Source organism: Macaca thibetana, chromosome 12, assembly GCF_024542745.1.
Source record: "Macaca thibetana thibetana isolate TM-01 chromosome 12, ASM2454274v1, whole genome shotgun sequence".
Taxonomy (NCBI): Eukaryota; Metazoa; Chordata; class Mammalia; order Primates; family Cercopithecidae; genus Macaca; species Macaca thibetana.
In genome coordinates, this window is record NC_065589.1 from 110,115,530 (window position 1) to 110,141,950 (window position 26,421).

A 26,421-nucleotide genomic window follows, 5' to 3' on the forward strand; every position below is an offset into this window, starting at 1 on the left:
GAGAGAGGAGGTTATGTTATGGTAACAAATGACCTCCAGATCCTAGTGGGTTATAAGCACAGTGGCATCCTTATCCAGATGTCTGTGGTGGGTCAGCTGCTCTGCTAAGGTATGTGCACTTCAGGACCCAGGCCAGTGTCCTTCTTGACCATTGCTGATCATAATGAGAGAACACGGCAGATCTTGTCTGGCTCTTAGGGTTTCTGCCCAGAAGTTACGTGTGCTGCTTCTATCCATGATTTATTGCTCAAAATAAGTGAGATGCCAAGTCTAGTATCAGTGGGGTGGGGAAGTAAAATCTTCCCAACAGAAAGGGGCGGTGTGTTTTGTAAATAAAGATACACTCCCACAGAGAGAGAGAGAGTAACTTTCCCTAGCCAGTGAGCTGGTACGTGGAAGAGCTGGGATTCCGAACTCAAGCAGAATAGTGTCTGACTCCCATGACGAATTAAAATGGATTTTGAGAGCTTCCCATGAAATTAATTGAGGTTTTCTGTGTGTGTGTGTGTGTGTGTGTGTGTGTGTGTGTGGCCAGATTACTGAACAACCATATGTAATGTAAAAATCATAACTCCAGCTAGAATCATGTTGCTAGCATAGCGTTAAGGTTAAGAATGAGGACTTTGGTGCCAAGAGTGCCTGTGCCCAGGCGTAGCTCTGGGGCCTTGCAGAAGATACTTAATCTCTCTGTACGTTATTTTCAACATCTGTAAAATGGGGGAAAATAATAGCACCTACGTCATGGTTGGGGTAAGGATTAAATAAGTTAATAACTAACGTAAAGTACTCGGGATGTAATTACTATATAAATTTAATCATTATCCTCTTTTATCTTAAATGTAAACAAAATATGTTCAAAGACCGTGCTCAGCACCAGACCTATCATCTGCCTTCAGGCACGATGGGTATCTCATATCCTTTAGGAAGTGGCTTTTTGTTGGCTCTGTGTCTGAACTCACTATTTGCTTTTCCTCTCTCTTGTGTTAAGATACAAGAAATGCCCTCATTTCTTACTTTGTTCTCTCTCACTGTGTCAGTGAAATAAATGATAATTCTGAACGCTTAGATTTATTTACATATAAACAGAAAGTTTCCAATAGCCTGTTTTGACAGAATTTTTCTGCCTGGTTGTTATCCTATTTTTTTTTTCTACAAAAACATCTCCTGTTGTTTGCCCACCAATTACTTTCCTGTTTTCTGAAACACTTTTACCTCTCTTGAGACCTTAGATGGTTACACATCTAAGAATTTTTTTCTTCCTTTCAGAGTTTTACCTGGTGGAATATATATTATTTTACAGATTGGTTCCATTCATTTCGCCTCTCTTAAGATTCTAGGCTGTCTCTTATTAGGTTCTTTTATTTTTCCCTCTGAAGAGTCTCATTGTTGACTTTATTGTTGATTTCAGCTACTTGTCAAATCAGATACTAATTGAATATTGTCCACTTTTGGTCATGATTCAATTTTTTTACAAAGAATATAGGGAAGCCTGGCTTTCTCTTTTATTCTCTGGATTTTTACAATGGACATTCTTTTAAAAGGGTCTGTTTCTTGAAATCTCGTTATTTTGAACAGTCTTCCTGGTAATGGTGTGAAGGACAGGAATAGAACAGAAAGATACTTTCTGATTTGTTTGTGTGCCTCCTAAGACTATACTCTCTGGCTCTAATATTATACAATTTTGTGAGCATGTACACCATGTTTCATAGTTAACTTTTCTAGGAATCTGCACAGTATAAAATGTGCTGACCATGGAGACAGTGAGAATACACAGAAATATATAGACTTAAGCTGGTTAAGTGTTCTAGAGGGAAGAATGAAGAATGCGCTTAATATAAATTGTTAAGTCACAATAACTAGGAAGGGGTCAAGATAGCATGAAAAAAACAAGATGTAGGCTCAATGCTAGTAAAGTATTTAATGGCATACCTCAAGTGGAGTTAATCTAATTGAAATGGATGCAAAAGCTATTGAGTTCCAAAAACAAAAAGAGATCCGGTTATTTTTTTGCTACAGGTCCAAGTAAGGATTAATTAAGAAATATATAGAAGTGTTTTTCAAAGAAAGGATGGTATAATAAAAGTATAAATTTTCCACCCATGTGGTAGACTCTAACAATTATTTCCTTCTCTTAGAACTGCCCCCAACCTATAAGGGATAGGACCACATCTGAGACTGTGCTATATGACCCTGCCCCCGGGTCAAAGCTGGTCACTTCAGGGTGTGTGCCTCACCTATGCTATGCCAATCAGGATCTTACTCCAGGGAATTAAAACATGGAACTGATGGAGTAGAAACCAGGAGTCCCCAGAGCTCAACTAGGGCATCGTTGGAGCATCAAGTCAAGAGGTATATAAATTCTTGCTGCAGAGATCCCTGCCGCTTACCCACCTCTTGCTTCTCCTAGAGTTTGTTGGTTCAGTTCCTCCTGAAATACCATATCACATTAAATAAATACTTCCTCTTTCTTATTCTAGCCGAAGTTTGTTTCTGTTACTTGCAACCAGGAGAAACCCAACTCATACAGTCCTGAAAAGATTAGAAAAGAATAATCTAAACAGGATACAAAGCTCAATGATGAAAATTACTCTGAAAGGAAAGTGAGATGGGTTCTGATATGTTATGAACTCATAAACATGAATTGGCAGATGATCAGAGCATCAAATTACTCTTACCAAATGCTTTAGAGAAGGCTATTAAGTTGAATGGTTTATAAAAGTCAGTAAATTTATAGTGCCTCTGAGGTTTAATAATGGCTCAGTTGGGTAGAGACCTGAGTTAATGAAGGCTTGGTTATGGGCAGACCAGTTTCAAAACCACAGGTCACCTAACTCCTTACACCTACAAGTGGCCAACATATGCTCCAATAATGGGGCAGCCAGAGAGTATATACATGTGTTTGCAAACCATCTCCACTCTGGACTATGAACTAAGTCAATATTCCCCTAATAAAGCACTGAGGGAGCATCTTATACTGGGTATAACAGTAGACTTAGTAAAAAGAATATGAAAATGAATGTACGAAAAATGTGTATGGCTGAGATTATGTGTGCCTGTGGATGTTTAGCTCTCAAGTGTGCCATTTGAGTCATGCATATACTCACCTTGAACTCTTGAGAAATGGCATGTTAAAGAAGTTCCTTCGATTAAAAAAAAAACCTACTTTGCAGTAAAGAGTTTATAGCTTTAGAGTTATAAATTTTCATGTTTGACATCTGACTTTTATGGCTCTTAACTTTTGTAAAACGTGACTGCCATTTCCTCTTTGAAGTCTTCCTTGATTCTCCTGGTCAGAATCAAACACTCCTTCTGCCCAAAGTACGTCACACTTTGCTTGGAGCACCCATTGTATCTTCCCAAGCTGTGTGTATATGTATATTCATATAGATATGGATTATGTGCAAACATACATAGTTGATAGATTTTATATTAAAATATGTCTGGTTGTATTAGCTTGTCAGAGCTGCTGTAACAAAGTACTACAGATGAGGGGTGGCTTACACAACAAAGGTCGGTCTTGAAGTTCTGGAGACTGAAGTCCAAGATGTATTGACAAGGTTGGTTGCCTCTGAGTCTGTTCCATGGCTTCTGGCGGTTTGCTGGCAAACTTTGCTGTTTGTTGGCTTGTAGAAGCATCACCCCAATGTATGCTTTCATCTTCATGTGGTGTTCTTCCTATGTGCGTGTGTTTGTCTTCAAATTTTCCCTTTTTATAAGAACTCCACCCCTGTTGGATTAGGGCCCATTCTAGTGACCTTATTTGAAATTGATTACCTCTGTAAAGGCCCCTATCTCTAAGGCCACATCTGCAGTACTGGGGGTTAGGACTTCCATGTATGCATTTTTGAGGGACACTTTTCAACTCATAATGCTGAACCACAGACATGTTACCTGTTTTCTGAGACTGAATGCTCCTTAACTGCAGGGACTGAGTCTCACTCATCATTGTAGTTTCCGTAGAACCTAGCAAAGCTCCTCCAACTTAGATTGATAGCATTTCAATCTAGCCTAAAAACCACCTTTTTGGGCCAGGTGTGGCGGCTCATGCCTGTAATCCCAGTACTTGGGGAGGCTCAAGTGGGAGGATCGCTTGAGCCCAGGAATTCAAGATCAGCCTGGGCAATGGAGCAAGTCCCCGTCTTTACGAAACATTTTTTAAAAATGAGCGAGGTGGCCGGGCACGGTGGCTCACGCATGGTAATCCCAGTACTTTGGGAGGCTGAGGCAGGTGGATCACAAGGTCAAGAGATTGAGACCATCCTGGCCAACATGGTGAAACCTTGTCTCTACTAAAAATACAAAAAAATTAGCTGGGTGTGGTGGCCCGTGCCTATAGTCCCAGCTTCTCGGGAGGCTGAGGCAGGAGAATCACTTGAACCCAGGAGGCGGAGGTTGCAGTGAGCTGAGATCGTGCCGCTGCACTCCAGCCTGGCAACAGAGGAAGACTCCATTAAAAAAAAAAAAAAAAAAGAGCAGGGCATCGGAAGGTCATGATGATACACATCTGTGATCCCAGTTAGGGAGGCTGACGTAAAAGGATTGCTTGAGCCCAGGAGATTGAGGCTGCAGTGAGCTATAATAATACCACTGCACTCCAGCCTGGACAACAAAGTGCAACCCTATCTCAAATAATAATAATAATAATAATAATAATAAAACCACCATTTTGTTGAGCTGCACGGAATGTTTTAGTGTATAAACTTTCCTCTGTGACAGTCCACCAGGGATTCCATCAGTATCTCCTTCAACTCTTCCCTTTGGAACTCACAAACCTTCTTTTTCTGAGCCTAGATAAATGGCTGAAGCCTCCTCACAGATACTATGTTGGGGCCTTTGTCAAAACAGAGACAGAATGAGATTTCAGAGCCATATGTAATTGAAAGTCATGAAAACTAAATTAGTTGTCATGTAAGGGCTATTGTCACCCCCCTTTCCCCACAGGTATGTAATGCTCCTTAGGAGATGATTAGCATGTTTGATTAGCATATTTTTTTTCTTCAAGAATTCCCTTTCCATATTAAGCTACATATAGTTGATCTGTTTTGAATGTTACCAAAATTGATGGAACAACTTGGACATTATTAATAAAGTTCTGTTGTTTTAAAAAGTTTGTCTTAATTGTCAGACATAACACAAACCTAGATTTATTTTAGTGGAATTTTAAAATTTAAGGAAGAAATATCAGGGTGGCAAAGTGCAGTTGCAGAAGGGGCGGGGTGTACCTGGAAACACAGGGAATTCCAAGTTTCTTAGAAAGCGTGGCAACATAAGGAATACCCATTCAGAAACCCAGATTTTCCACAATAATTAAGAAAGTAAGTGGTTCTTCAATGATTTATAAGAAGTATATATCTCAAGGAAAGCTTTGTTTTTTTTTTTTTTTTTGAAGTGTTTGACTCAAGGAAGAAGTAATTGCTAGAGTTAAGATTAGAAATATCTGTATTAAAATTAGGGGAATTTTAGCTCTAATATGTATTTTAGAAATATTTTAGGTAGGAGTGCTTTGGGATTTCACTCTGCACCAGAGAGGAGGAGGAGAAAATGGGTTACTTTAATTCAGTATTGTGTTAAATTCAGGCTCTTCCAAGTTCGTCAAAAATTTGGGGATGAAAGCTATATTATTCTAATGAAAGCTGACAGTTCCAAGTAGAAATAAAAAGGAGAAAACTCAGAAGGACAAATTCACTTCTTCACTGGATATTTATTACCAGTAATATATGGAGTGTCCAAAATGTACAAAATGCTAGACCTATGACTGTAGTAGTAGGGATTACAGGTAGCTTGCATGGTTTTATTGGTTTATTTTATCCAGATCTGGAGCACGAGATTAATTTCTGATATTGAATATGAGTGAAGGCGTTTGTAATCTTGCCTCAAGTCAATGAGACCATTTTTGTTCTGAAGTGTGATCTTTCAATTATTAAGGATATGTTCATTCCCTGGATGCGGATGCACGAAGACCACAAAATCACAGCCTTCTAGGGACTTACCTCCCACTAGGGAGATAAATAGGTAAGAAGGCACTTGTTACTTCATGGACTGCATGAGTGACTGTATGGATGGATAAATGAATGAATGAATGAATGAAAATATGGGTGTAACTCGAGGCACTGTTCTTGAGAGCAGAAAAATAATTTTGAGAATACATATATAGGATAAGGATGTAGAGAGCTACTTTTTTATTTTCCAGGAGCTCCATAAAGCTCCATAAGGACAAGGCCACTAAAATTAGGATTTTTGTTTGTGTTTACTATTTCTGTATTCCAATACACTGAATTCTTTAAAAAGTCTCTGTGTTAATTTTGGGGAGAATTGGGGTATATTCCCTAATTGGCATAGTGCAATATATTAAACTCTCGTGCTTTTCCAAAGTCAGTGAGTTTTACATGCCAGTCCTGTTGAGTTTCCTGCTGACCGACCTCACTGCCCAAAATCCTGTGAAGATCCACAACTTAGAACACACTTTCAACTTACTGACTTTTATGCTTTATGGATGTTAATAGAGTCTCCTAAAGCATACAATCAGAGTGATTTTGTTGCTGTTTTAAAGTTTTGGGGGCAACAGTGATATTACGTATTGGAAAAAAGTATATAAAGACATTTCTTTCATATGAGTTGTGGCTCTAAAAGTTTCTCTAAAATCTACTCTCACCCGAACTGTCAGAGGGGATGAGTAATTAAATGATCTGCTGTGGAAAGGCTAATTAATTTAACCATTACTCAGGGACTGCCGCCGCTGGTCTCCCCATCTGCCCACACGACAGGTGCACCTGGCACTCGACATTGTCATGGCCTCTGCGGCGGGTGACTCCCCAGGGCGCCTCTGTGTGGGGAGAGAATGGGTCTTGGCCTCCTCAGAGGAGCAAACCTGTTCTCCTCATGTGCGTACCAGATCGCCACCGGGCTCTTATTCTTGAGACCCACCAGAAATGGGGAAGGTTGATGATTAATTGAATCTTCTGTTTAAGATTTCAGTGTATGACCCTGTGCCCCAAGGCATAAATGAGAGTAATCATCTATCTAATTTCAACGTGGACATTTGGTGATATCTTCACGGGGAAACAATATAGGGTGGAGAGAGATGTTAATTGAAACAAAACCTATGCCTATAGGTTTATATTGGGTGTTTGATTCGTATTTCTACTTCACAAAAATGAGGATTTATAGTACTTGGAATTCAATGTGTTCCTGGGTTTTCCCATTGATTCACATTAAAATGGTCCAATATGTGTTGCGTCCGTGGGGACCCCAAATTCTTGCATTATTTGTGATGACCTCCCTAGCACTAGAGACAGTGGTAACAGGCAATGGTAGTTACAGAGACACACGTTCTAACAGATAGGATTATAGCTAAATATGTATTCACTGCTATTTTACATATTTGTAAAAACATGAATGGCCATATTTAAACTTTTGAGCAGTGGGATAATAGGCATGCTTTCCAGCCTGCATGAGCAGCCTCCATTTATCCACGGAAGGCAGGCATTGCTGTGTATCAGGAGCCTCTGGGGGCCCTATGACCTTTTTAGAGATCTACGAGGTCAAAACTATTTTTATAACTATGTTTTAATAAGAATACTAAGATGTTATTTTTTAAGAATTTTTTATAAGAATTTTTATAAGAATACTAAGAATTTTATAAGAATACTAAGGTGTCATTTGCCTTTTTTGTTCTCATTCTCTCATGAGTATACAGTGGTTTGCCAGAGGCCACCCCATATGTGACATTGCAGCACACTGAATATATTAATAGAAGCAAATATGAGACTCCAGATGTCATTTTTGTTAGCCAGATATTAAAGACTTTTGCAGAAGTATAAAACAGTGCTACTTGTTTTATTATATTTTTGAAAATTATAGTTAATTTTGTAATTATGTTTATGTTAACCTGTAATAGAACTGTTATTGCTATTTTAAATTAATAAATATTTTTAAGTTAATTTTGGAGATGGTAAATGTCAGTCAATATAACTGACAAAAACAAAAGCTCTTTGGGATTCTCAGTAATTTTTTTGCAGAGTGTAAAGGGGTTCTTAATCCAAAAAGTTTGATTAAGTTTTGTATCATAGAGATGATAATAATACCTACCTCATGGGATTCCCTGAGGTTTAAGTATATCATGTCAGGTGTTTAGAATAGTACCTGACATATCAACTATTCAATAAATATCAGCTATTATGATTATCTTTTTAAATAGAAAAGTAAAATAGGTCTAGTATCTCTCAAAGAAGTGACCTGGAATAAAATCCTGGCACCAAAGTGGCAGACCTTGGTGCTGAACAAAAGTGTAACAGCATTGCCTTCAAAAGACTTAATGAATTTAGAGAATAGCATAGAACATGTAATAGACATTCTTCCTAATTAAAATATTTGTGAGGGCAGATCTGTTCTTCTATGTAATTTGTTGCTGAAAAGTCTGAAACTGAAAAAATCTTAGAAATAGCAGAAATTGCCTTCTTATTTAAAAGAAGTCCAGATTTGATCTTTTGATAAAATAGTCACCTACCGTGTTTTAAAATCTGGCTTTGAATACAGAGTGTTGTACTTACTGCGTCTTATGACACTGGTGTGTAGGCATGTGTGTAGGCATGCTTTCTCCGTCTGTCAATCTTGAAGTCTTTGAATTTGGAACTGTATTATTATTTATGTTTATTTCTCAGACCCTAGAATGGTACCAGGCCTGTAGTAAACTCACATTAAGTGTTTGCTGAATGCGTAAACATTTCCATTATTGTTGGATTATATCGTTTCAGTTAGCAGAATATTCTGAATTAATAAAAACCTATATAGGTATATTTAACACATAAATGTAAGTAAGTTTTAAATACTTTATAGAATCTTAACCTAAAAATCAAAACTAGCATGAACCTAGAGTTTTGCAGGGAGAGTATTATGGGATTCTTTAATATTGCGATATCTTTACCACAGTAAAGGAAACTGACTTTGGATTGCTCAGATGCCCAAGAAAATTTTTCCTTTTTAAATTCATATGTAAGCATGGTAATTTGTTATACTTTATTTTTTTTATAAAGGTCAAGTGATTACGCAAATCATCCTACATGTTCCTCAAATCACAGAGTATTTCACATTGTCACAAGCTTGCTTGATGTGAGCTGGATCCATACCTTTTAAGTGCATTGCATGTATAGGGTATTTGGGACCATGAGACTTACAATGAGTAGAAATAATTATTCCCACTTACACTAAGTGCCCTTGCTGTTCTTCCATCAGGGCATCCTCACAGGGACACCATCTGCCCAGTGGAGAGTGGGGCACACAGCATCTCCATTCTCTCCCATTCAGGGTGGGTGCAAGTCCTGGGCTTCCTGAAGAGTGGCAAGGGAACACTGATTTGTCTCCCAACAGGCGTGCCCTGGGACACTCATGCAACAGATGGCTCTGTAGCACCCTGCAGCCTGAGGTCTCCACACGTCACAAACTGAATATATTCCCCCTCTGCAAGCTGCTTTCTCTTTGGGGAATGCTTTTTGTTTAAACATGCAAACCTTGCAGGTCTTTTCTGAATTTTACAAATGCCAACATCCTGTTGACTTCATTGGGAACACTATTTCCATGCGCTTAAGTTGCAGAGGTGTCAGTGGTATTCTGAAGAATATTTAAGAATATATAAAACATATAAAATGTTGTTTTTTGTGATCTTTAGTTCCGATAGTCTGGGGCTATGTTGAAGGGCTTTAGAAACCTGGAACTAATTCTCTATTTGGATATGAAATTGAGTAAGAAGAGTAGCTCTGTTTCATTCTTCCTGGAGAGAAAAGTTATCTTTGCATTTAACTGTAAGAGAAGTAAGTACTGTGGTCTCTTGTTTCATCGTGTGTATATTCTTTATATTCTTTTTTTATACCTGTTCCGTAAATAAGAATCCACAGCTCTTGATAAAATAGCCCTGTGCATTTGTTTGGCAATCATAAAGTCAATACCCACTTCATAATGAGCTACTGGCCTTGCCACAAACACAAAACAAAACAGTGATGCTTTGCAGAAGCACAGTTGTCTGTTTCCAGCCGACGAACCGAGGTCTTTAAAGAGGAGGAAGGGTGTATGTGTATGTGAGTGTATTTAATTTGTCTTGGGTAGCATGCAAATCCAGCATTCTTTATTTTCTACACAAAGCTGTTTGTAAGAACTTTGAATTTGCATGAAAAAGATGCTAGTCCCAGTTGGTTTCACACATATCTTGGGACCATGGGGGTTTGAAGATATGGCATGCCAGGAACTGCTAAACTCAAGGACAAATGAGATTCTGTGAAAAAGACAGGACCATTTATTTTTGATATTTTGATTGAGTTGATAATTTGATTCCAGAAATAACATCTAGAAATCCTGAGTATTTTATCATAGAGGTTTTTACCATGTCAAGAACTTCACCACTTCCTTAGTTTTAAAAAAGAAAGACCCTTTCATACAAAAATAACATTTTTCATGCAAAAATAAAATACAAATTCTACTTAAAAAAATCCAGCTGGTGTAAAATATACACGCAAGGACTTGAAATATTTGGAATATACAAGTTACTGAACCTAAAGAAAGAATCCCTTATTTGTTGTATTTTAGCACTGGAAACCCACTTTTCAAAGGGGATATAATCCAGAAGCCTAATACATAAAATAGCTCGGAGTTGTAGTACTCTTGCTGTCGTGGGACTGAGCTGCCACTGGCTTTGCCCACTGACTCCATGGGAGGACCCTGAACTGTCCCTCGGACCCCTGAGGGATCTCTGTTGGATAATCTAATAGGTTGCGTTTCCTGCATAAATGTTTTAAAACAGTTATGGAGCATGGTCCCCAAAAGACATTGTGTTTGCTGTTCTTGCAAATTCTGCTCTTTAATCACCTAGCTGCCCTGAGTCAGGGTAACTTCCAGTTGTCTACACCTAAGCAGTTTCCCCAGTTGTCGATACAGAAGGCTAGGAGCCAGGCTGGGGTTGGGGATTGCCTCCCCCGTGGCCTACACTACTCTGAAATCGTCCATGTTTGCATCACCTGTTTCCACATGGCTGTTTGAATTTGGGCATTTCTCCATTCATGTGATGGTAGGTCAGATATAAAATGGTGTTTCGAGTTTTTATGTATTTTACTCTCTGTTTCACCAAATCAAGTGGCTACAATGCTGCCCCTTTAGAGATAGCCCCTTCATGTTGATTCATTCGTTTTCTTCCTTCTTTATTGAATGCCACAGAATATTATGTGTGGACAGTCTACAAAATTTCATGACTTATTAATATAGTATTTTCCTTTTTAAAAACTATCTAATGACTAAAACCATTAAGGTTTTCTTTCAAATTGAATTAATAAGATTTGAGAAGCACATTACAGTGTGACAGTCCTAATAGTTTATACAGGCCATCTCTTTTTAGCATAAAGTAGTGATGTTCCTAACATTTACACTGTATTAGGATTCTTTTATCATTTAGTAGGATGATGGGGATAAGATAGACTTTTGATCTGTTCCTGGAAATGTCTCTTTTATGTTACACTGCTCTTGTGAGAAATTAACATACCATTAGCATATATATTAAATCTTTCTCTGAAGCTTCAATAATTAGGAATGAGGATTCAAGGCAATTTTCTAGAACATTCTTACTGTCCTAGTTCTGTATCTGTCTTTCAGTTGAAGTGCTCAAAGTTTGGTCCTGGGACCCTGGATATCTCCAAGACCCTTTCAAGGGATCTGCAAGGTCAAAACTATTTTTGCCGTAACGCTAAGATGATATTTGCCTTTTTCACTCAGCTTTCATGAGTGGAGTGTTCTAGAAGTCACATGACACGTTCTGTCATAACAGATTAAATGCTGACGCAGATGTGAGAATACACCTGTCTTCTATTAAGACAGACATTAAAGATAGTTGCAAAATTCTAAAGCAGTATCACTCTCCTCACAAAATTTATTTTTTCCCTTTATTTGCAAAATGTATTTTTGTTTTGAAATTACTGTTTAGGATGACTTTTAATAAAAATGTTTTACTTATGTTGGCATGGGTTTATTGGCTTTTTGGTGATTTAACAAATATTTTAATAAATTACGTTTTTATTTATATGTCATAAATATTAATAGATAATAACCCATAACAATAGAATCTCTTTGGGATCCTCAATTTCTCTGCATACAAAAGGGTCAAATATTTGAGAACTCAGTACTCAAATATTTGGGAACTACTGTTCTATAGTTCCCTCACTCAGTGCTCTTACTTCGGAATTCACTCTGTTGAAGCTTACTCAGATATTTACCTGGTGGTCTATGGAAGTTGTACTTTTCATAATTTTTGGATGTACGTAAAAAAGCTTTTGCGGTCAACTAGAACCAGAGGATACCCTGTGGGAATCAGGGTGTATCTGTGCAGTGTACCTGCATTATGTACTATGTCAATGCAAAATGGTAATATTATTTAAAATTCTGTTATACTAGGCAAGCTGGTATTAGATTCTGTAACTGATTCCTCATTCAGCAAGTCACAAATATTTATTTTGTTCCTACTAAGTGGCCTTAGTAGTTGTTAAAGAAATGAACTAAATCTCCACTCAGGCAAACAGCTGTTACAGTAAGATATTAACTACACCACAACTGACCACCTGCAAAAATGAATGGATCATCATTTTTGGTTGCTACTTTTGTGGTCAAGGAGGAATTTATGGTCTTATTTAGCGGAAAAATATATTGAATAAACAATCGAGTAAAATATGAGACAATGTGTTTAATATACTTTAGATGAGAAGTTAAATGTCTCCATGTTTCAGTATACAGAGAAAAGAGTGTGGCAAGTGAATTCAGGTATTGGTGTAGGAAGTTAATTATCATTAACATCAAAGTAGCTTCTGGTATTCTGGCAGTGTTCCTGTTTTTTTGCTTAGGTGGGACTAATAGGGACTTGTTCACTTTGTGATTATTCAGCGACCTGTGCTCTTATGATTTCTTAATTTCTTTATACTTCATTAAAAAAGTAAAGAGAAACTTTTAATTTTTTTTTTTTTTTTTTTTTGAGATGGAGTCTCGCTCTGTCGCCCAGGCTGGAGTGCAGTGGCGCGATCTCGGCTCACTGCAAGCTCCGCCTCCCGGGTTCACGCCATTCTCCTGCCTCAGCCTCCGGAGTAGCTGGGACTACAGGCGCCCGCCACCACGCCCGGCTAATTTTTTTTGTATTTTTAGTAGAGACGGGGTTTCACCGTGTTCGCCAGGATGGTCTCGATCTCCAGACCTCGTGATCCGCCCGCCTTGGCCTCCCAAAGTGCTGGTATTACAGGCGTGAGCCACCGCGCCCGGCCGAAACTTTTAAATTTAAAATATCTCTGTAACCTGTTAAACTGTTTGTAGTATGTACTTAAACACGTTTGTCCAAAGACTCGTTGCTTATAGTGACTTCTTGTTTTGCCTTAATTTACCAAAGCTTCTCAGTAGGTGCCTCTCACATCCAAGGCAATGAGTCATTTGATGCTGAATCTTCGGTTGGTAAATAATATATCCTTCATCTTTCTAGTAATGTATTATTTTAATGTTTTAGTAAAAACATGAGTCATTTGGTTTTAAAAAATACACATTTTGAGAAGTTTTTAAATCAAAGTAATACATGCACATACTTTGGAAATCAAATGTAATGATAACATCTATAAGATGTGCACATCGCCTTCCCTACTCTACATCTTACTCCTCTGACACAGTCACTCCCCTTTCTTCTAGATCTGCCTTCTAAGTTTTGCATCCTTGTATCTAAATAATATGCTTGAACTTCTGTTTCTAGATCACTTTTAAACATTATGTATTATCTTTCTATTATGGAAGATGAGATTTTAGTGTTTCTGTACCACCTGTTTCTCTATGCTTCCCTTTCTCTAATTTTTTTAATTAAATAGTAAATTAATTTAGTTAATAATTACAATGATAAAGTAAATGTCATTCACAGCTGAGTCTAGTGGAAGCTTAGAATTGCATTTCTAGAATAACTTCGTTTTTTCTAGCATGAATAATTGCCACTTCCTACCATTGCCCTAGATTTTCATGTTCCAATTTCTTATTCTTAAGCTTTAAAATAAAACTCTACAACTCTTCTTAATACTTACAAACACATAGGTAATTTACTTTGATTCAACTTTGTTTTATTCTTGGAGTCATCCTCCTGAGGCTCTCCATCCTCTTGCTGCAATCCAGACTGGTTATTCTCTGGATTCCTACGTAGCTGTTGTCCAGGAGTTTACCAAGAAAAGAAAAAAAAAGAAAAGAAAAAAATTCCAATTCTTTATTGGATTTCTTGTTTCTCATTACCGAGTCTTGCTTTTTATTTGGTAGAGTTATATATCTCAGTGAAAAAGAATTTATTATTTGATACAGATTTGGACAGTGTAATAATATTAAGTCTTTCAATCCATGAATGTAGTATATATTTCTTTCTTTCTTTCTTTTTCTTTATTTTTTTGAGACAGAGTCTCACTCTGTCGCCCACGCTGGAGTGCAGTGGTGCGATCTCCACTCAGTGCAAGCTCCGCCTCCCGGGTTCACACCATTCTCCTCAGCCTCCCTAGTAGCTGGGACTGCAGGCGCCCACCACCACACCCAGATAATATTTTTGTATTTTTAATAGAGACGGGGTTTCCCTATGTTAGGCAAAATGGTCTCGATCTCCTGACCTCATAATCTACCCACCTCGGCCTCCCAAAGTGCTGGGATTACAGGCGTGAACCACCGCGCCCGGCCAAATGTGGTGTGTATTTCTATTAATCTCCTTTAATCTTTCTTAGCAGTGTTTTGTAGTTTTTAGTATGGCAGTCTTGCAAACCTTGTGCTAAATGTCTTTCCTAAATGTTTTATTTTTTGACATTATTATAAATAGATGCTTTAAAATTTTATTTTCCAATTGTTTGTTGCTAGTATATAAAATATAATTAATTTTTGTTCATCAGCTTTTATCTCTGACTTTGCTAAATTCACTCATAAGTTGTGTAGTAAATTTCATTGGATTTTCTGCTTAGAAAATAATGTCATCTGTAAATAGACAGTTTTACCTTTTCCTTTTTGATATCCATGTATTTTATTTCTTTTTCTTCTCAAACTGTATATGAGATTTGCTTCTATTTGCACTTTATATAAATAGGAAATAAAGCATATACGTTTTGTATTTGCTTCTGTTACTCAACCACATATTTGCGATATTCTGTACATTGTCATGATTAAGTGTAGATTATTCCTTTTCAGTGTTGTATAGTATTCCAGCATGTAACTATGCTAAAGTTGACATATCTGTTCTATTGTTAATGGGTGTGTGCATTTTCAGCTTATAAGGTTACTAAAGTGCTACTATGAACATTCTGGTACATGTCTTTTGGTGAACATATACTTATATTTCTGTTCACTTTAGACCTCAGACTGGAATTGCTGGTTCATAGAGTATGGAATATGTGAGTCTCCTGTTTTCTTTGACTTTATAAGTATTTGCCAGTGTTACCTCTATACTATATTTTTAACAGTTTCTGAGGAGAGAAGAGATAAATTCATGTGTTTAATTTTCATATTAAAACAGAAGTCACTCATATCCTTCTTTTTCAATTATTTGTTCCATGAATTCATTCTTTTCATTGAACTTCTTTGATCTGTTCATCAGGACTTGAGTCAGAGAACACACGTGGGCTTTCCGCCTTGATCACTTGGCACATGGCTTCCATCGCTTAGTGGCTCCTTCCTATCTGCTCTGTCGCCCCTTCTTACAGCTGTACTCACAGGTCCTGCCACAGGCTCCCAAAACTTGTATACCTGGAATGTCTCTTAGTTTAGTCTCCCTTCTTCTAGTCTGTGCCTTTAGGTGTTTATTCAGAGAGAACTTTTTCTATTAAAAGACTGCCCAGCTGTAGCCAGACAAAAGCACATGTCTTCTTGGTAGTTGTAGGCACTTCAAAGATCCAGGCCCTTAGGAGAGAAGAAGTTTTCACTTCTATTTTCCCCAGTGGAAAAATTTCTGGGGATTGAACTGCATCCTCTATGTTTGCATATAGTCGATCCTGTGCAAAGGGAAGACTAAGGGGTGAAATATCACTCAAATAGTTACTCATCTTGATAGTAGTATAGTAGTAGAAGAATATCAGGGGAAATCCTTACTAAAGCTAACATTTTAGGGACCAGAAGAGTTCACTTACCCCTATGACATCTATCAACTATTTTAAAGAACAATTGAAAAGCCGTCCAAAATGCAGGCATCTATCACTTTACAAAAGTATTCTTAAAATTTTGGTGAATATTGGATATATTTTAAGTGAAACCAGAATTATAAGGGATCTAAAAATGAATCCCATTGTTAAATAAGGGGTACTAAAATAAATAATCTGATTTTTAAATCTACATTTTTATATTGCCTACACACTGAAAAAGTGATAAGCAGACTGTTTATTTAGACTTTGAAGTAAGGAAATCTAAAATTTGATTCCAAAAAACTACTATACACCAGCTGAGGACTCAATGTATTAGCCTTTTTGGACCTCAGTTTCTTCATCTATAAAATGGGCATAGTGAAATCACCCATGGGATTGTTGTCAGGCTCAAATGAGAACAGATGCAATGCCCAGCATGGTGCCTGTTATGTAGCAAGCATGCAAATGATTTTCTATTGTTATTTTTAAAATAGTAAGGAATTATGTTTTGTTTGCTTCTTAATATTATTGGTGTGGAAAGCAACAAAAGAAATAAAAATAATTAAAATTATATAAGCAAAGTTGATGGAGAAAAGACAACTAAAATATTATAGCCACGAAAAATATATTTATGAGTGATGTATGTTGATGAACTAAAACAAGGCATCTACTCAGCATTTAACATTTATTTGGCTATTGTAAAATCTATGACAAAAAAGTCTTCCATGACACTCAATGAAAACAATGCATTCATGACCAGTTTAAATATTTATAGAAAGTATTGTGGAGGAAGTGAGCTAAACCAAGGAAGGAGTTCCTCTAGAGACCTTCAAAGAATGTTTCACGGCCATGCCAGTGTCGCCTCTACCTTGAGAACGGTCAAACTAATCATGTGCTTTTGTTTCTCCAGGGAGAAGTTGGCAGTGGCCCGACTACAGCGAGAAGTTGCCCAGAGAACAAGTGAGGGGGCCATGGTAAGTCCTGACTGCCGTCTCCTCATTCCACAACATCCAGAGGTCTCTGGCTTGAAAGCTACTTTGCCTCATTAAGGATATCTAAGGAAAATATTTGCTTGCAGCAAACTTAATGATATTTTGGCCAAATGATGTATTTATAATACAATTTGTACAGCTCTGCCATTTGCCATCAGAGTGAGAGATATTAATTGAAAAAAAAAAAATGAGGCTTCAAATAAGATGTTCACATGTCCAAGGATTATAAGGCTTTGTTTTCTGAAGGTCAGACTTCCAGCAGTGAGCACAATGTCCACAAATGAGTAGCAGTTCAACATAATTCAGACCTCTCAGTTCTTTGGATTTAAAAAACAAACAACAGCCATCTTGGTGTTCTGAAAAAAGAACACCAAGATGTTTGCTAATATAATTGTCTTTATTATTTTCCTTCTCTTCACTATTTGCAATATATTTTTCCTTGTCCTTTTCAGCTTGTGCCATTTGGAAAACTGATGTTTCCTTGTGTTTTGAATTGTACTAAAAATCAATACGGTTATTTTGGTCCATAGCAACTTCATTTTACAGACTGTGTTTGCCGAAGTATCTTCCTCTGTGCTACTTATAACATCAGAGATGACTGTCTGGGGACCTAGGGAATGCATGTGTGGAGTAACTGCTGTTGCTACTTCTGAAACGAAAATACAACACCAGATTTATTTCTTCCCCCACTTATGGCAAAACAATGGAATGCATGCAAGTTTTTACTAAAAGAATTGGATAAGTAGCACATTTTTATACCCTGAAGGCTGCTTCCATTTGATTTCATGAGAGTTAATTGACAGGGCATCCGCTGAAAAGGGTAAGACATTTGTAAAATGTGCTGGCCTTATACTTCTGTCAACAGGGAAATCAAAGGGCTAGAGTAAGAGGTCAAACGTTGAGTGGGCTCTGGAAGGCACAGTGGCCCATGAACATGCTAAAATACTTAGCAAGGTGATCACAGTGTTTATTTTGCTAGGGATCTTAATGCAGAAAGAATTTTGAATGTTCAAATGATATGAAGAAACATTCACGCTGGGTGTGGTGGCTCATGCCTGTAATCTCAGCACTTTGGGAGGCCGAGGTGGGCAGATCACCTGAGGTCAGGAGTTCGAGACCAGCCTGGCCAACATCGTGATACACTGTCTCTACTAAAAATACAAAAATTAACTGGGCGTGGTGGTGGGCACCTATAATCCGAGCTACTCAGGAAGCTGAGTCATGAGAATTGTTTGAACCTGGGAGGTGGAGGTTGCAACAAGTGAGATTGTGCCATTGCACTCCAAAGACCCTGTCTCCAAAAATAAATAAATAAATAAATAAGAAAACATTCACCTGCATCTTTGAGTAATGAAATGGAAACAAGATGGAGAAAATAAAGGCCTAGTTGGATGGTGGCCTGAGCGTTTCCAATCTGAACTTCTCACTGCATTTCAAAATGTTAATGTGCTAGGTCATTCTGTAATGTTTCAGTCTTTTGTTTAGGACTAGCTCCTGCTCACCACTTTGTCAGTGATGTTCTAGTTGAATATGAGGAAGTAATTTAACTTTCGTAGGTCAGTTTCCTCATCTTTAAAATGGGGAGGTGGGAGTTTTGTGATTCCTTTAACTTAGTGGATCATGATTTTGAGCATTTGCCCGTGTGAAGTTTTCATGATATGAATCTCTTTCTGGTAATAACTAAATGTTATTTAAGCTCATAGGAAGAACAGGCCTTGAAGGAATGAACTTTCATTCTTTTTCATTCTTTCTCACTCTGACATTGAATGTACTTGAGTTAAAATGATCTCAGACACCTGTCTAGTCTTTTACAAAGACAAAACCCCCTTTTTAAAACATTATAGAAGTTCAGTACAGAAAAAACACAGAAAACATGGGCACAAGGACGACCCCAGTTGCTCAAAAAATGACTTTGGAAAAGTTATGAATGTTTCATTATTCTAATTTTAATTATGGTAATGAAAAATCACATATTTGTTTTGATTGCTTTGGCAATGTTTATAAAAAACCATTTATTATGTGCCCAGCACTATTCTAGGCACTGGAGAAACAGTGAACACAGGCAAAATCTGATAGCTTACAATCTAGTGGTTGGTGAGAGAGATAATGTTAGGACATAGAAGTAGCTATGAGAAAATAAAAGAGCAGGGTAGGGGAGATTGGTAGGGGTAGGGGAGATTGGTATTTGTAGGGGTTCACCATTTAAAATAGAACATGCACAGTATTGGGAGGCCATTGGGGGAGGATCATTTGAGCTCAGGAGTTCAAGCCCAGCCTGGGCAACATAGTAAAACCCTGCTCTACAGAAATATAAAAAAGTAGCCATGTGTGGTGGTGCATGCCTGTGATCCCATCTGCTTGGGAGGCTGATGCAAGAGGATCATTTGAACCCAGGAGACAGAGGTTGCAGTGAGCCATGATCATACTACTGTATTCTAGCCTGGGCGACAGAGCAAAACCCTGTCTCTAAATAAATAAATAAATAAATTAGAACATGCATAGTAGAAAATCACTGAAAAGTTAATATCTGAGCAAAACCTGAAGGAGGTGAAGGAGTTTCTACCATGAGGATGTCTGGGGGAGGGGCATTCTAGCAGGGATATCAGCAAATGCAAAGGCCTGGAGTGCCAGGGGAACTGCATGCTGGCAGGGCTGGCTGGAAAGCAGTGAGAGGAGAAGGTGAGGAGTAAAAGAGAAAGCAAAAAGTGATGGGGGTGGGGGGTAGGGAGAGTAGAGGGAATGGGTGCACCCTCAAGGTCTCAGTGGATCCCTGACTGATGCTTTGAGAGATGGGAACCATTGGAAGGCTTCTAACAAGGCCTAAGTATTAAGTGATTGAACTTAATACTATTCATATTCTTACCATCTCCCTTCCCATTCCATGATTTGTCACATTTCAATTCCTTGGAGACACCATAAGCCCTGACTTTCATTAATTTCTTTATTTTAGTTTTTCTCCCTCTTTCTCGGTGACTTTTTCTCCCTGTTCCTTTTACATAGTCAAACTCCTCTGAGTTTTCTATTTAATTATATGCTTCAGCTTTTCCGCTCCTAGAATTCATTTATTTCTGAAGTCCTGATTCTTTCAGTATCTGACAGCTCCTAAAAAATCAGGCTATTCTATTAATCCTTTAAATTTAATTATTGCTGTTACAAGGTTTGTTTCACAGAACTTTTGTTACGTCTATAGCAGAAATGGAAAACAGTTCATCACGGTAGATCACCAAATGTATTTAGAGACTACTGTTTATAGTTTTTTAATATTTTTATTTACATGAAAGGAAAAATGGTATAGAAGAAATTATATAAGCAATCTTTACAGAAAAGCTAAGTAATTAAATTGAGGCTGATATTTATTTTTAAAGTCATCAACAAACCTGTTATAATCAAAATCTTCAATACAAACCATGCCCTCTTTAAAATTTGGTTTTATGCAATAAATCTCTACACTTACAAGTTTTAAGATAGTCCCAAGGCAGCATTTTGAGAGATTTATTTTACATTATATTATATTATTTATTTTTGAGATGCAGTTTTGCTCTTGTCGCCGAGGCTATATAGTGCAGTGGCATGGTCTTGGCTGACTGCAACCTCTGCCTCCTTGGTTGAAGCGATGCTCTTGCCTCAGCCTCCAAAGGAGCTGAGATTATAAGCACTCACCACCACGCCCAGCTAATTTTTGTATTTTTAGTAGAGATGGGGTTTCACCATGTTGGCCAGGCTGGTCTCGAACTCCTGACCTCAGGTAATCCCGCCTTGACCTCCCAAAATGCTGGGATTACAGGTGTAAGCCACCACGCCTGGCTGAGATTTCTTTTATTTTTTTAATAAGCTTTTAATTTTGAAATAATCTTAGATTTACAGAAAAGTTACACACCTGCCTACCCTTTACCCAGTTTCCCCTAATGTTAAACATCTTACATAATTATGGTGTAATTGTCAAAACTAAGAGATTAGCATTGGTATACTACTATTAATTAAACTTGAGATTTTATTAGAGCAGTTTTTCTAGCAATGCTCCTTTTCTGATCTAGGATCCAGTACAGGGTACCACACTGCATTTTCTTCTAAAAAGAAGATGACTTTTTAGTCATCTAATTGAGTACATATGGAAAAGTAATGCGAGCTTGAAAGTGAGACCGGCCTGGATCCAAAGTCCATCCCCACTAGTAGTTACCTAAGTACTGTTAATTTGGACATGTTACTTCACTGTGTTTGTTTGTTTGTTTAATCAATTTTGCTTTTTTATTCTGTTAACTCAGATCTTTATTTTTGGAAACTTTCTTCAGCATACTAGATGTTTTATATTTGTTGTCTTTGTTCTTAGTTTCCTCTTCCAGGAAATAAATACACCACTGTTTTTCATACTTACTGTTCAGTATTTTTTACGAACTCTCTGAGATTATGTTTCTGTTCATTCTGGGAGGTTGTTTCAGCTTGTGCTGAAATATCACTGGCTCAGTTTACTGAGAGGCCTCTTCCGTCCTTAACACTTCAGTGTTGTCTTAAATATTGGTATGTATAAAAATGGTCCATCCTACCCCAAGAGTATGAAGGTGTTCATTCTCATTATCTCCTAGAACTTTTATAGTTTTTTTAAATGCAAATTTTTGCAAATTTCAGTTGGAATTAATTTGGCATGAAGTAGAGATCAGAGAGAAATGTTTCCCCAAATTAATAGCTGATTTTTCAACATCATTTAATGAACAGTACAGCTTTTTTTTACTACCCTTACCATATTACAAATGCTCATATCAACCTGTGTCAATTACTTGACTGCTTATACGTTTCCTTTGAAAGTTCTGTTACACAAACTAGTCCTGAAAATAGAAAATGAGATCCTCAACTCACTTTTAAAAAATAAACACTTTTTATTACAGAAAAATTGCAAATATAGTCTAGAGTGTTTACGTGTATCTTGTACCCAATTTTTTCTATTATGAATACTTTACATTAGCATGGTACACTTGTCACAGCTGATGAACTAATATTGAGACACTATTAATGAAATGTGTGCTTTATCCAGATTTCTGTGGTTTTAACTAATGTCCTTTTTCTGCTCCAGGATCCAATCCAAGAAACACATTACATTTACTTACCATACTCCTAAAGCTTCTCTTGGTTTTGACAGTTTCTCAAGCTTTCCTTGTTTTTGATAACTTGGTAGATTTAAGAAGTACTGGTTAGGTTTTTGTGGCATTTGTCTCATTGGGATTTGTCTGATGTTTTTCTAACAATTAGATTTCGGTGTATTTTTGGGGAGTAAACTGTGAGTTAAATAGCCATTTTTTATCACACCATATCAAAAGTATGTATTATCAACATGACTTGTCTCTGATTTTTTGTTTTGAGATAGGGTCTCGCTCTGTTGCCCAGGCTGGAGTGCGTTGGTGCAGTGTCAGCTCTCTGCAACCTCTCCTCCCGGGCTCAAGAGTTTCTACTACCTCAGCCTCCTGGGTAACTGGGACTACAGGTGCATGCCACCATGCCTGGATAAGTTTTGTAATTTTTGTACAGACAGGATCTCGCCACATTATCCAGGCTGGTCTCGAACGCCTGGGCTCAAGTGATCCACCTGCCTTGGCCTCTTAAAGAGTGGGATTACAGGCGTGAGCCGCTGCGCCTGGCCCAGCTTGTCACTGTTGAGATGAATCTTGATCATTTGGCTGAAGTATTGTTTGTCAGATTTCTCCACTGTAAAGTTACTCTTTGCCTCCCCACCACCCTTTCTCTCCTATACTCTTTGGGAGGAAGTCACTAGGTGTAGCACATACTTTTGGACTTGGGAAATATGCTCCACCTCCTTGAGGGTGGAATATCTACAGAAATTATTTTGAATTCTTCTGCATGGGACATTTGTCTCTTCTTTCTTATTGTTTACTCAATCATTTATTTATATGACTGCATTGATATTTATTTTATACTTTGCATTGTAAAGCAGTACTACTTTATTTTTGGCTCTAATTATCCTAGCTTTGGTTTCTCTGAAATGCTCAACTTGTTTTTTTCTGTTGTTGTTGTCATTGTTGTTTTAACTTTTATTTTTTTTCTTAGCACTTTTTCTTTCTTTCTGGCACTGTAAGATGCTCCAGGCTTATTTTGGGTATTTCTTACGCCTGTCTTAGAATCAGCAATTTTTCCAAGGTCACCTGGTTCCTGTTAACGGACAGAGTTACTTGAAACCAAGATCTGGGTGCTGTGTACCAGCCCACATTCATAAGGCTTATTTAAAATGGTATTTATTCCAGGAATGCAATGACACACAGGGGCTTTCTAACAATGACTGCCTAACTTTGGAAAAATCATTAATATAATTGACAGTAGTAATAGAAGGTTAAAGGAGACAACAAATCTCAATACACATAGTATAAAATATTTGATAAAATCTAATACCAGTTTATAATTTTAAAAAAGGAAATTTCCTTAAATTGATAAAGGATGTCTCCACTAAGAATCTTTAGTAAACATTGTACTTAATGATGAAACGTTAGAAAGTTCCTTTTAAAAACCATAACCAGACTAGAATGATTTCTGTCACTGCCTCATTTTATTGTTGTACTTCTGGTCCTAGCTACTGAAGTAAGAAAATTAGTAGAAGAGCTGGGCAAAAAGCATAGTTTAAATTATTTGCAAGTAATGATTTCTAAGTAGAAAATCTAAAGGAATCTTTAGTCAAAATGTAGAAGATTGCTGTGTATAAAATGAATTAATAGAATTCCTACATATCAGTCATCGGCCCTTAGAAAATATAGTTTTAAGCTATAATATTTAAAATAGTAAAAAAGGCATATAGGAATAAATCTAAAAAGAAATGTATGAGATATTGATGGAGAAAATTATTAATGGATATAAAAAGAGATATATGTATGGCATATTCATGGAAAGGAAGATGGAATACCATAAAGATATCACCTTACCCCCAAATGATTTATGCTTTCAGTATAATCTTAATGAGAATCCCAAGAAGGTTTTCACAGCATTTGGCAAGCTAATACAAATATTACTATGAAAATATACAAGTTTAAATACATACGACATGTTTTTAAAGAAAGATAGTGGGAGGATTTGGTGTCCCCTACACTTGAATATTTTTTTTGAAGATAAAGCAAATTAGTGTGATGTCAGGACAAAGATATTCAAATAAGCTAGAGAACAGAATGAAAAGCCTTGAAGTAGACCCACACATATATAGGAATATATAATGGAAGTAGAATTACAATTTAGTGAGAATAAAATGGACAATTTTAAAAGGCTGCTGTGACAATTTTTATCTATCTATCTATCTATCCATCCATCTATCTATCTATCTATCTATCTATCTATCTATCTATCTATCTATCTAATTTCAGAGTCTAGCTATGTCACCCAGACTGGAGTGCAGTGGCACAACCTGGCTCATTGCAACTTCTGCCTGCTGGGCTCAAGTGACTCATCTACCTCACCCTCCCAAGTAGCTGGTACTAAAGGCACACACCACCATGCCTGGCTATTTTTTTTTTTTTTTTTTTTTTGTAGAGATAAGGTTTTACCATGTTGCCCAGGCTGGTCTAGAACTACTTGGCTCAAGGGTTCCACCTGCCTTGACTCAAGGGATCCACCTGCCTCAGCCTCTCAAAGTGGTAGAACTACAGGTGTGAGCCACCAGGCCTGGCTTGCTGTGACAATTTATATAGTAAATGATACCATTTCATTGCTACCAAATACCATGGGCAAAAGTACATTTTGGATAAATAAAAGACTTATAAAAGTAAAATGTGCAAAGCTAGCTGGTAGGAAAGTATCATGACCAATAAATTTTGAAATTTCTCTTTCAGAAAAATGCACATTGTAAATCAAAACATCACTGGGTTAGCACCCCATGCCCATTTATTTGGGAAACCTTTAGAAGTCTGAAAACATCAGTAGGCAAGTATATGTAGAAATGGAAATTCTAGTGGGAGTTTTAATTTCTGTTACCCAGTGAAGTTGAAGCCAAAACACAACCTGTGACCCAGCAATTCCACTTATATGTTTCTGTCCTAGAAAATCACTAACTGTATATATGCACAAAGTGGCTTATATAAATATTTACTCTTTAGCACTGTTTCTAAAAATGAAAGAGTCAAAACAATTTCAAGGCCCCTCATGAGGAAAAATGAATAAACTGATTTCTTCAAACAGTGAATAATATCCAGCAGTTAAAATGATCTGTGTGTGTGAACATGGCAGATGTCAAAAATAACATAAGAGAAAAATCTAACATGTATGGAAATAACACGTACCAAATTTGGATACCTCTGATGAGGGAGGAGTCTTCAATTATATCCATTTATTTAATGTTTTGATGAAGTAGATATCCTAAAAATGTTTGAAAACTGTGAAATCTGAATGGTGTTAACTGATGTCTCATTTTGTGAGTATTTAAAATATTTTATCAGTATCAATCTGATAGCGAATTTAAATAAAAATGCTGAAATTGAAAATAAAACCATAATACCATCAGAAAAGAAGACATGAGAAAGTAGAAAAAAATATTAGCTTTCCCAGGGGAAATTTTAGAGAATATGTTTTTTCATTTTTATGATCTGGGTATAGTGAAGGCATGTCTAAGCATGACACTAGGGTTATAAACTGTGAAGGTAAAAGATAGAGAATAGACATTGTAAAAAGCAATAACTTCTGTTGAGCAAAAGGTTACATGAAACTAAGTTAATAAATTAAACACCCTCTTTTTTATTCCAACAGATAAAACACTTGTAAAGAGATAAAATTTTAGGAATTTGCAGAAAAATCTTCAGAATAATGCTGTGGATTTTATAGCGGATTTAGTCCAACTTTAAGCTATCTTTCAAAAGTTGGAACAGTTTGAAACCTTTAGATTTTCCTAGGATTCTTTCAAGAAAAAATACTATTCCCAAAGATCGTATTCTTTCTGTATAGCGCTCTCCCCTCTAGGTAAACCCTGCTGACTCCAGGACTGCCCACACTCAGATTTAGGTAAATTCCTCCCTTCTTTTATTCCAAGTCAGATACTGGAGGCAGAGATAGCATTCTGCCAGGAAACATGGAGATTTTATCCTGGTTTGTTCCGTTTTCAAACAAGGGAAGACTTTTAGAAGACAACTTTCTTAAGCACAGAATCTCCTAGTTCCTCTGGTGGCTGGGATGGCCTTCTATGTGTCTGTGTTGTTTTTGAAATGAGGCAGAGAAGTGTAGGACACCATGAAGCATGATACTTTCTTTCCATTGTACTTTAGGAAATTGTTGTAAAACTTACATGTGGTGAAATGCATGTCTTCATTGTCTAATTTGATGAGTTTAGA

General features: G+C 37.1%; 1 protein-coding gene across 6 annotated transcripts in view; it reads left to right on the forward strand.

The window, feature by feature from the left end:
- Positions 1-26,421, forward strand: part of NCKAP5 (NCK associated protein 5) — a 977,998-nt gene that overhangs the window by 417,900 nt on the left and 533,677 nt on the right. For all 6 annotated transcript variants that reach the window (XM_050750930.1, XM_050750929.1, XM_050750926.1 and 3 more), the window contains one exon: positions 17,038-17,101. In XM_050750930.1, the coding sequence (XP_050606887.1) occupies positions 17,038-17,101 (64 nt within the window). The remainder of the gene's footprint in view (positions 1-17,037; positions 17,102-26,421) is intronic.